The 10331-nt window shown below is 43.6% G+C and overlaps 9 protein-coding genes across 9 annotated transcripts; 6 read left to right on the top strand and 3 right to left on the bottom strand.

Moving 5' to 3' along the window:
- Nucleotides 1-29: 29 nt before the first annotated feature.
- DI09_16p90 (transformer-2 alpha) lies at nucleotides 30-938 on the bottom strand (the record flags this gene model as incomplete). Its single annotated transcript, XM_013383468.1, has 1 exon — nucleotides 30-938. One exon carries the CDS (start codon nucleotides 936-938, stop codon nucleotides 30-32), a length of 909 nt encoding a protein of 302 aa, XP_013238922.1.
- A 108-nt stretch (nucleotides 939-1046) lies between these two features.
- DI09_16p80 (uncharacterized protein) lies at nucleotides 1047-1758 on the top strand (the record flags this gene model as incomplete). The annotated part of the gene is made up of 2 exons (XM_013383467.1): nucleotides 1047-1251; nucleotides 1343-1758. The coding sequence occupies 2 exons, from the start codon at nucleotides 1047-1049 to the stop codon at nucleotides 1756-1758; spliced, it is 621 nt and encodes a 206-aa protein (XP_013238921.1).
- Nucleotides 1759-1993: 235 nt separating this feature from the next.
- Nucleotides 1994-3126, bottom strand: DI09_16p70 (uncharacterized protein; the record flags this gene model as incomplete). The annotated part of the gene is made up of 3 exons (XM_013383466.1): nucleotides 1994-2404; nucleotides 2444-2543; nucleotides 2666-3126. The coding sequence occupies 3 exons, from the start codon at nucleotides 3124-3126 to the stop codon at nucleotides 1994-1996; spliced, it is 972 nt and encodes a 323-aa protein (XP_013238920.1).
- Nucleotides 3127-3303: 177 nt separating this feature from the next.
- On the bottom strand, nucleotides 3304-4662 carry DI09_16p60 (uncharacterized protein; the record flags this gene model as incomplete). Its single annotated transcript, XM_013383465.1, has 1 exon — nucleotides 3304-4662. The coding sequence occupies one exon, from the start codon at nucleotides 4660-4662 to the stop codon at nucleotides 3304-3306; it is 1359 nt and encodes a 452-aa protein (XP_013238919.1).
- Nucleotides 4268-4678, top strand: DI09_16p50 (uncharacterized protein; the record flags this gene model as incomplete). Its single annotated transcript, XM_013383464.1, has 1 exon — nucleotides 4268-4678. The coding sequence occupies one exon, from the start codon at nucleotides 4268-4270 to the stop codon at nucleotides 4676-4678; it is 411 nt and encodes a 136-aa protein (XP_013238918.1).
- Nucleotides 4679-5746: 1068 nt separating this feature from the next.
- On the top strand, nucleotides 5747-6966 carry DI09_16p40 (uncharacterized protein; the record flags this gene model as incomplete). The annotated part of the gene is made up of 3 exons (XM_013383463.1): nucleotides 5747-5961; nucleotides 6009-6303; nucleotides 6346-6966. 3 exons carry the CDS (start codon nucleotides 5747-5749, stop codon nucleotides 6964-6966), a joined length of 1131 nt encoding a protein of 376 aa, XP_013238917.1.
- A 254-nt stretch (nucleotides 6967-7220) lies between these two features.
- On the top strand, nucleotides 7221-8228 carry DI09_16p30 (uncharacterized protein; the record flags this gene model as incomplete). Its single annotated transcript, XM_013383462.1, has 1 exon — nucleotides 7221-8228. One exon carries the CDS (start codon nucleotides 7221-7223, stop codon nucleotides 8226-8228), a length of 1008 nt encoding a protein of 335 aa, XP_013238916.1.
- Nucleotides 8229-8236: 8 nt separating this feature from the next.
- Nucleotides 8237-9455, top strand: DI09_16p20 (methionyl-tRNA formyltransferase; the record flags this gene model as incomplete). Its single annotated transcript, XM_013383461.1, has 4 exons — nucleotides 8237-8503; nucleotides 8531-8661; nucleotides 8693-9098; nucleotides 9123-9455. The coding sequence occupies 4 exons, from the start codon at nucleotides 8237-8239 to the stop codon at nucleotides 9453-9455; spliced, it is 1137 nt and encodes a 378-aa protein (XP_013238915.1).
- Nucleotides 9456-10060: 605 nt separating this feature from the next.
- DI09_16p10 (puromycin-sensitive aminopeptidase) lies at nucleotides 10061-10315 on the top strand (the record flags this gene model as incomplete). The annotated part of the gene is made up of 1 exon (XM_013383460.1): nucleotides 10061-10315. A coding segment is annotated over one exon (255 nt), but the record flags the coding sequence as incomplete, so codon positions are not given.
- Nucleotides 10316-10331: the final 16 nt, after the last annotated feature.

The raw sequence follows: 10331 nt of genomic DNA, 5'->3' as shown, positions 1-10331 counted from the left end.
TTCAACCATCTGTTTAATTAATTAGAATTTTAGTACGAGGAGCTGTTGCGGTCATCATATGTAGGGGAGGGCGGCATAGGCGCACCCATCCTTCGCTCTCTGGGAGGCGGGCCTTGATAGCGGAACCGGGAATATTGGTCTGGAGAATAGCTTCGTTGATGGTCTTGGATGGTACGAGAATACCTGTGGTGCTCATCATAGTGTGTCGGGAGATCATATTGACGATGGGAATAAGACCTCTCTCTTGGTGGCGAAGCGTGTGTCCGCCTTGGAGGATAATCGTCATATCTTCTGGAAGGAGCGCGATCTGTATATCTATCGAAAGACGTATGGTTAATATAGCCCCGCTGAGAATCTCGATATGCATATCTGGAATATGAGTCTGTCGGCTGGTGATTTTCAGCGTGGTGATGAGAATCTCGATGGTAGTAGTCGTCCCCAGATGATATTCGTTGTGGAAGAGTGCTTCTAAACGACGAGTTTCGTGCAGTGGCAGAAAAGTCGATGCGGATTAGATTCCCCTTGAGCTCTGTCTCGTTTTTTTCTTGCAGTGCTCTAGAGGCACTGCCGACGGATTCAAAATATACAAATGCAAAGCATTTAAAGCGGCCTGTTTCGCGATCAAATATGAGGTTGATTTTTTTGATCTCGCCAAAGGGAGAAAATAGCTCCTTTAAATCAGACTCTGTAGTGTCTTCAGAAAGCCCAAATACACCAATAACAGAATTTGGCGGGGCTAGCTTTCTTCGCTGTGCTTCCCTGGAATTGTCGTCATCATCGCGGTCGGCTCTGATATGATATGGATCCCTTGGAAACTCCCTAGAACGATAAAAATCTCCAGAATCATCATTGCCATGATGGTTCCCTCTATGCTCGCTTGAGTTGGCATGGTATCTCGCAGGTATTCTTGAAGGAGAACGACTTGATGAATATTCCATTTTATATTTTTTGAAAAAAAAATCTTTTTAAATTTTTATAATTTTTGCGATTTTAATTTTAAAATATGTATTTTAATAGGCCAATTTGAAATTAATATTTTAAAAGCAATGAATACCATCAAGCAATCTTTTCGCTCCCTCTCCAAACGGATTGGCACCGTTTTAGAAATTAATGATACGCCGCAGACTATACTTCCCTTCCCATCCCAATACAGTCTTTCATCGAAATCTTGGCCCCCTCATGAGCTTCTTGCACTAATGCTCCTTCAGTTCCTTGCTCTGGTCTTCCTTTGGAATTTCCTGGGAAGCGTTGGTACGCTGCTTTTGTTTCCGTTTTCATTTATGAGCGTGTTATTCCATGAGTTGGGACATGCGTTTATGGTAACTTTTGCATCTAATTTTAGGCGATTATTACGGGCGGCAAAGTTCTTTCCATAAAAATCGGCATCACGGCAGACAATGGCTTGACAACATTTGCCGGCGGCTGGGAATGTCTTGTCCTTCCGGCCGGGTATCTATTCAGCACCTTTTTAGGCGCATTTATGCTATTTTGCTCTTTTTCCGAGTATTTGAGCTTTATCTTTGTCTCTGTTGGCGGGATATTTTCCTCTGGATTTCTCCTCTTCTTTTCGGACGATATTCCGACTTTTCTTCTTTCCTTGCTTTCTCTTTCTGGCTTTATACTGGCCTTGAAATTTTACAAAGAAAAATTGATCGTATTTTGGGTTTCTTTTGCAGGAATGGCGTGCTGCTTTATCGCATCGAGCTCGATCTTGTCTTCGCTTATTATTTATCAGAATCCAATCACGGATGGCTATAGGTTTTCGCAGCAATGCCTCTTCATAGTGCCTCCTGTGCTTGTTGGTGTTTCTTGGCTGTGTTTTTCTCTTCTTTTCCCATTCTTTTTCCTATATTTACGCGTACGCCAGTTTAGAGTTAAAACGTGACACGACACGGTATAACGATGGGATCAAGCGCTATCGGTTTTATTACGTTGCCAATTTTGCATGTACAAGCACAAGTATTTTGCTGCGCTCCGCTTTGGTGGCCTTATATTAGGCCTTTTGCTTTGTTTGAACTCTTGCATTTAGCTTTTCTTCCAAGGCTGAAATTTCAGATGCCATTTGGACGATGGACTTTAAAAATTCCTTCAGCTTGCACGCGAGAAGATCGGGGTTGGATATTAGGATGCCAATGTGTTCATCGGCAAGGGGTTTTGGATCATTGGCTTCAATTCGGGTTTTTAAAAGGCCAAGGGTATGTCCAAAGGCAGAGATCCGCTTTTTAAAATACCGCTCTATTGGCTTGTCAAGCACATACAATGTGCTTCTCATCGATGGGTTTTTAAACTTTTCAAGAGAAAACAGGGCTAGTTCCAGATCGGAAAACAGCGAATTCCCCTTTTCTCTCATGTCCTCAAAGGTTTCCGATGATTTAACGAGCTGGATTTTGACTTGAAGAAGTAGCTAAAAATTAAGTAAAGTTCGATGGCGGCGTGGTAATACCTTTTCAATTTGGCCTATTTGGGTTTCCAGATCATTATTTTCCCTTGCAATCGATGGAACCGGCATGGCTGCCTTATGTGCCGTCTCTTTTATCACCGCTCTAGCGATGGATAAAATAAAAATAAATACTCTAGCGATATCAATGCATCCTTGATGTGCGGAGGTAGTTCAGCAAACCTGGTCCTTCCGGGCAAGCTAATTGTGAGCCAAACTGGGACTTACTCCGAGAGAGGTGGTTTCAACGAAGAGTTAGGCGCTTGAATGGAAGATGGAGTGGTAAAGGTTCCTTGGGTAGGAAGAGTTCCGGGTGTGCAAAAAACGGATGAAGATGGTGTAAAAAACGAATTGGCCGTGCCTGGAGCCGGAAATTGGGGCGTGGTGTTTGCTGGCGTTGAAAATGGAGTTTGCATGGCAGATGATGCTGTAAATGGAGTTTGCATGGCAGATGATGCTGTAAATTGAGTCGATGGCATGGCTGGTGTTGCAGCCTGTGTGGTGTTGAAATTTGAAAACGAGGAAGATGCAAAGGGCGTAGAAAGCGATGAAGCACCAAAACTGGGTGCATTTGACATGGGCATTGAAAACGGATTCGTAGGTTGTGATGCTGAAGAAAGTGGTGTTGTGGATGCGGATGTCGATATCGGGTTGAAAGCAAATGGGGTTTGCGCGGTAGACTTGAACATTTTGTACGTCGGCAAATAAATTGAAAAGCTGCAAATTAACTAAATTTGGGGCTACTTGGGCCCTAAATTGGAACCCATTGCACAGCGGTCACAAGACGGTGTTGTGCACGGGCAGCCTGGATTTAAATTTTATTATTAGAGCCAACACAATACTTTTAACAACTATATTACAACCTCCTACTGGAACTCTCTAAGCGTAGAGTGTACAATGGGCGGATTAGACTTGCTTAGCTCTTCCCTATTTGCCGTGCAATAGTTAAACGAGCAATTATGCAAATGGGGCGGCTTATGACTCTGGCAAAAGAAAAACGAACATTTGCATGGATATTGAAGGGATTCTCTGACTTTCTTGTTGCAAACAAAGCAATTTGACTCCATCGCCATTGCAGGTCGAGCGTGCTCATGGTGAGCCAGTTCAGCCGGAGCATGCTGCTGTGAGGACGGCTCTGCTAGCATCGATAACAATGATGATGATGATGATGATGATGATGATGATGATGACGACGAAGATGCTTGGGATGAATTCAATAGCTGGAAGCAAGATGTGGGCGCCGGGCCTAATGGAGCTGGTGTGGTAGCGGGATTTTCAGACTGCAGCAGCGTCAGCAGACTGATATCGGTGTATGTGCCTGTTATTTCGACAAAAAAAATGCCCCCATTTTCGGATCTATAAATAAAAGTTTTCGAAGTTGAAGACTGGCCGGCCAATGATGCCACAGAATCCGAGTTGGCCTCGCACGCAATGTCTTCAGAAGAGTCGTAGGGAAAATCGTCGCATCCATCATGTTCTAACAGCTCTTCAATGGTAAATGGACTGGGGGAAAAGTCGAAATCATCCTCTACAATATCCTGGCTACATTTGTTTGCGGGGAACGAATCGAGCATGAAATTTCCAGGACCTCCAGACATGGAAAGCAGAAGCTTAAGGGAAGAATTATTCACAATGCCAAAGCTTTTGATAGCCAAAGAGGAAGAGGCTGGAAGCTGATGGTGGTGCAGCAATAAAATCTGGTTTTCTGGAAATATTCCGGACACCTCGAAAATGTTCATTTTGAGCGCATCCAACGAGTCATCGGGGTATAAATCATTAATTGTAAATACATTGCCCATCAAAGTCATCACCGAAATCGATAAACTGTCCATGGAAGCTTCATCGCACTCCAACATTTGCGAGGATGCACATGTTATCGAGGAGGCCATGGAAAGAGAGTCCTCAAGCTTTTGCTTTTTTTTTGTTGGCTTTTCAAAATCGATCCCATTGTTTGAAAGAAATTCGTTTTTGACCGAACCGTCTGATTTGAACACAAAGTCAATGGAGTGGATGGCCTCTTCCGACTTGCAAAGGTTCTCGGCCAAGGAAATGGATGTAACATCCACTTCCGTTATCACACCTTCGGAATGTATAAGGCCTGCAGATGTTTGCATATTTGACTGGGGCTTTAGCAAAGGCGATTGGCTCAAGGTAGACGACGGCTTTGGCGACGGGGACCCATTTCCGGACTGTGTTGTAGAGGGCGTAGAAGACGCAAATGTCATGAGGAATAATAAATAAATTTTAGATTTGCAGCCAATATTTACTTACTTTTTAAAAATTAATTGCCAGTTTAATTGTTATTTTTGTGCACCTTTTCTGATGACAGGATCGGTCCCAAGCTTTAGGCATCATTTAAGCTGAAATGGGTACATTGGGTGTCAAAACATCCACGCAAATGCCAACAGCACCGATGCAGGCTGGCATCCGGTATCCCCAAAGCCTGCAGTTTAAGTTTGGCGAAATAAGCAGCGTGCTAGCTTTGAAATCACTAGCCGATTGGAGGGCACGTGTAAACACTTAACCCTAAATAAAGGGATGTTGCCAAAACACAATGTCATGATGTTATTTGAGCATCCGGAATGTCGAGTTTGCGGCCCAATGCGGGGTGTTTAAACTTTTGTGTATTCGCAACACTTTGTGGCAAAATTTAATTTTCTCGCGGTGTAAGTTAGAGGCGTAAGGAAAGGCCAACGCACTTTGGATGACATTTTTGTACGCTGACCAGCTTAAAAGAGCATACAGACTTTATTATGCAGCGTGAAAAAGCATTTTGAAGACACGAAATCCAGCCAATTTGAGACTTTCGCCAAAATATGCAAATGTGTGTCGATTATTCCTGCGATATGGTGCCAAGTTTGCTTCCATCAAATGGAATCATAAAGATGGGCTCCATCCAATGTCGGCGGCTTGAAAGCGAAAAATTAAAATTTAAACTAAAACTAAAAACGGTTTTCGGCGGGTGGGACATGAACTTTAATTTGCAGATTGCTGCATCGATGCTGGACCTTTTTTGTTGCGTATGCAAAGATCCGATTGCAAAGTAATTTGGGCAGCCTCATTTTAGGATACATCCGCATTTGAAGTGCATCGACTGCGAGGATAGTTTACACCTGAGTTTGTGGCCATTGTTGTCTCATATTTAGAGTGTTCAATCACCTACAAACACATGCCATGGACTTTTCTCGAAGGCGACCAGTTCTATTCATATTCGTGCTCGAAATGCACCCGCGGCAGAGATATCTTGTACCGCTTGAAGGTCACATGGTCCGATATCATCTATCTCATCTTGTACCACCTGGAACATAGATGCGAGTCTTCGATGCTTACCAGGCAGGAAGCCGCATCGATGGATACAAAGCTTTTCCATTGGAAGGTTGTCATGGATTACTTCCGTCTCCATTGGAGCAAATTTTACTCCAAAAGCCTGCCACCCAGCTCTTCATGGCAAAATGCTGCCATTGGCCATTTAAGCTCCCTTTTGTCGTCCGGGAAAGTCATGCCAGGGGGGAAAAAGAAAGCAGGTATTGATAATGCCAATTTTTCAAGGATACTATGCGGTCAAAGACAGGAATGAAGCGCCAATAATGCACTATCAAACACGCCCGATCATTTCCTCAAGGGTCCTAGCCTCGGGGATCCTGATTCCAATTACGGATTCTTCTGAAAGCCCCATCGAGATGCGGTCCAAAAGCTTGAAAAATGCCAATAGCCATGCAAACGGTAAGAAGAGGGAAATAGATTCCATCGATTTTGACCGGCAAAACCCAACGTCGCCAGATCCGGTTCGAATTTCTCGCCTTTCAACGCTAACCAATTCTGCGCTTGTCATATCTCCAGATGGGTTGATCGTTTCCAGTGGAAATGTATGATTTTTAAATACACCCCAGGGCTATCGCACAGCAAAGGCATCACATGGCTGTTTTTCAGGAACTTGGTACTATGAGGTGACCATTTTGCCCTCTCCCGAAAAGACAACAAATGTCAGAGTAGGGTGGGCTCAGGGCCTTTCGGATCTCCATTCGCCGGTCGGGTTTGATGAATTTGGATATGCTTTTGGAGACGTAAAAAGCATTCTGTTCCACACAGGCCGTCCTTTAAATACGTTCGTCAATATGCCGGTTACGCCAAAGGATGCCATTTTTACAATTGGAATGTTGATCCATTTGCCACTACCATCCAACGACGAATCGGATTACGATGAGCACAAACTGCGCCAATTTCAGCAGCTTTTCCCGCCTAGGCAGCTCACAGATGCATACCTAATCAAACACAAGCTCCTCGGAAATTCGTACTTGGAATTCTTCATCAACGGGGTTTCCATTGGCAGGGGTGGAGAGGCCTTTGGCTTGTATAGGGGCAAGTATTATCCTGCCGTTTCTGTTTTCAATGGAAGCGTTTCCGTAAATTTTGGCCAAGCTAAATTTGCGACCGATTTTTCAACCGATCCTCGCGCCATAAGACCCGTTTCCGAGCTGTGTGGACTTTCTGAGCCTTTTGACTTTGAGACAAGTCGGTTCATTGGGTGAAGCGCATGTACATATATATACACTTGGCCCAGGGCACAAAGTATGCGTCGTTTGGTTTGTTCGCCACAATTGCTTGTGCTGCAGGCAAGGGAAGGGGAGGGCCAGTACGGGGTCGGTCGGTCACATCCGCTAATTAAAGATTGAAATTTCAAATTTGCTTCAAACCAAAATATTTTCCAGTCATTTTGGAATTTCCCAAATAAGATATTGTTATTTCGAAAAATGGATTTAAATGATCACGCCTTTACATATCTATGCTTTGGAAAGTATCTCTAATATTGCTCCATTTGATCGCCCTCACTTTGGTTGATGCAAAGAGGGACAGGCTAACCCACATTGTCATTCCATATCACTACAGGCAGTTGCCAAATCTATTAACCAACATCGAGCTATGGTCAAAATATCCGCCATATATAAACAAAGGGAGCTCCAAAGATACCGAGCTGACCATCGTCTTTTACTCTTCTGGCGGCTTTTTGGCTGATGCAGAAAAAAGGGACCTTGAACTGAGAATCAACTCCAGCCTTGCGTTGATCCTAGATGGGGTCTTGTTGAATTCAATTCAACACATCCACGCAATTTTGAATGGCGATGCAATCGATAGCCACATAGTTGGATCAAGAACAATGTTCGATCTACTGCTATATTTCTATTCCTATCAACTTGCAGGGGAGGACCCGCTGATTTTCTTCTACATGGAGCCGGATTGCCTCCCCATCAGAGGTGGATGGGTTGAGGCACTGCAGCAAGAATGTGACACAAGAAGTGGTCGCTTTTGGATGCAGGGATCAATCTTCCATGGCGATTCGAGGGTCCTTTTTAAGAGGAAAGACAACGATCTTCCCTTCTTCCTTCATATAAACGGAAATGCAATGTACAACATTGGACCGGAGTCCTATTTCCGCGAATACTATTTGATCGCGGTGGAGACCATTTCGTGGCGGTCAAGGCTTATGGACAAGTGGCTCCTCTCTTCTGGTAGGTCTCTTGAAGATTTGGAAACAAGACTGAATAAAATAAAATACAAAGCCACCAAAAGATGTGCCTTCAAATCCTATGACATGGCAATTGCATACTCGCTCTTCTTGCGTTCGAATTTCCTTCAAACTAGAGCCTTTTTTGACAAGTTTCTGTACACGGACGTGGTTCAGAACCGCTGGAGATCTCAGTATTGCCTTGATGAGGTTCATGTTTCCTTTCCAAACACATTTTTACTGCACGGAGGTCAGCACAATGCCTCTGTTTGCCAGTTAAATGAATAAACTTTCATATGGTCGTTGAGAAGGAAACTTTACAAGGGCTAACCCTAAGTTGCAAACATCAAGTTTTCATTTTTATGAAGGGCATAAGGAGCGCATTGCTTCTGGGATCGTGCGAGTTTTCGCAGTCCTATTTGCGCACCCTACTTTTATCTTCGCCATTTGAGGAGATGCATGTGGTGACGCCTCCAGGGCCAGTGTTCCCGCTGTCCTCATTTGCGCAGAAGGAGAAAATCCCGGTTCACCAAATCCCAGATGCCGGTCTCAAAGATTGGATTGTATGTGCTTGTCAAGCTGTTCCATAGATTCCAACGCCATCTAATGGGCGTGTTTTTGACCTGGGAATAGTTGCCTCATTTGGCTATTATATCCCAAAGTCTGTTCAAGAGGCTTTTCCCAACGGCATGTTCAATATCCATCCCTCGTTGCTCCCAAAGTATTATTCGGCTGATGCAGATTTTCAATAGATACAGAGGCTCGTCCCCAATTGAAACTTCAATTCTTAGTGGAGATACATGCGTTGGGGCTTCCATCATTTTGATGAATACAAAGGAAATCGATGCAGGAGACATTTTAAAGCAAGTCTCCATTGTAGGGATATCCATTTACTTATCCGACTTACAGACCCGGTCAGCAGATGAGCCTTTGGAAACAACAAGAAATCGACTGGCAACATTGTCCGCTCAATTGACCATTGAGCTGATAAAGGATGTAAATTGTGGCGCGGGAATCAAGCCAGTTTCGCAGGCCCCCATATACGATCCTGAAATGCATCCAAAATGCTATAAAATCGGTCATGAGACCAGTATTTTTTCTCCCCTCCAACACACCGCAAATCAGATATACTGGAGACGGCTGGCGCTAACCAATCGAGTACATTTGCCATTTTTAGCTTAGTATACCGTCGAGTGCAAATTTTTGACTGCAAACGGAACAAAGTTAAAATTGAAATTAATGGATGCCACGCCCGGACACGTACCTATGGGAATCGATCCTTTTGATTGGACAGCACTAACAAGTAACGAATACATGGGCGTCTCAATATTAGAGAGTTCCACACCGGGCGTCGCATTTTTCGATAAAAAACAGCGGCGAATCTGGATCAAGTGCAAGGCAGATACGTGGATCACTTGCGGTTGTTTTAGAATTGAAAACAAGTCTGTCGATCTTTCTGCCTCTCAATTGTGGGGCTATGGCATGGCAAACGTCGACAAAATTTATTTTTTTTAAAATTTATGGAAACAAGACGACGGTCTCGAATAGTAGGAGAGTCTTCATTTGGGTTACGCAACAAGGATAGATCAAGTAACCAATTTTGTATTTCAAATTATCGGTAGAATTTGATGATGAGGCCCAGAGTTCCGAAACACGTCCAAATTGTAAATTTAGGCTTTCAATTGCCGTCGCGTTATTGATCATCGGTGCAATTGCTCTGTTTTATCATTTTAACTTTCCAATTTATCGTAAATTTAAAGTAAGTGAATGATCACCCGTGTAAATTGTAATTTTCCTTTGCAATGCCTTGTCTGTGCTTAAACCATTCATTTTCCGCCTCTAACCTCCAAAAGGATGCCGATACGTCTTCAAGTGTTGCATATTCGCGCGAGGTTTTACCTGATAACGTCGTCCCTGAACATTATGAACTGGAGTTGAAACCGTGCTTGGATAGCTTTACATTTGATGGTCTTGTTGAAATTTCAATCACTGTCATCAAAACGACAAATGAAATTCGACTAAATGCAAAGGATTTGATAATCCTTTCTGGGCTGCTGATAACCAGCGACGGAAAGTAGCTTTGGTCTTTTAATCCTAGTATTGATGAATCAAAATTCGAAATGGACAACAAAAAGGAACATGTGACATTTAAGTTTACTGGTGATATTGCTGAAGGAACAAGCGCCAAGCTGAGAATCTCCTTTAAGGGGGAAATAAACAGCAAGCTCGCTGGATTCTATCGAGCCGTTTATGAAGACCCAAGTGGCAATAAAAAGGTCATGGCAGTAACTCAATTTGAAGCTACTGATGCCAGAAGGGCATTTCCCTGCTGGGACGAGCCAGATAAAAAGGCAAAATTTACCATTTCCCTCCAGGTGCGCAACCACCTCA

This window comes from Mitosporidium daphniae (assembly GCF_000760515.2).
Source record: "Mitosporidium daphniae strain UGP3 chromosome Unknown contig-16, whole genome shotgun sequence".
Taxonomy (NCBI): domain Eukaryota; kingdom Fungi; phylum Microsporidia; genus Mitosporidium; species Mitosporidium daphniae.
The sequence above is the reverse complement of the archived record's forward strand: the minus strand, read 5'-3'. Positions and strand labels throughout refer to the sequence as shown.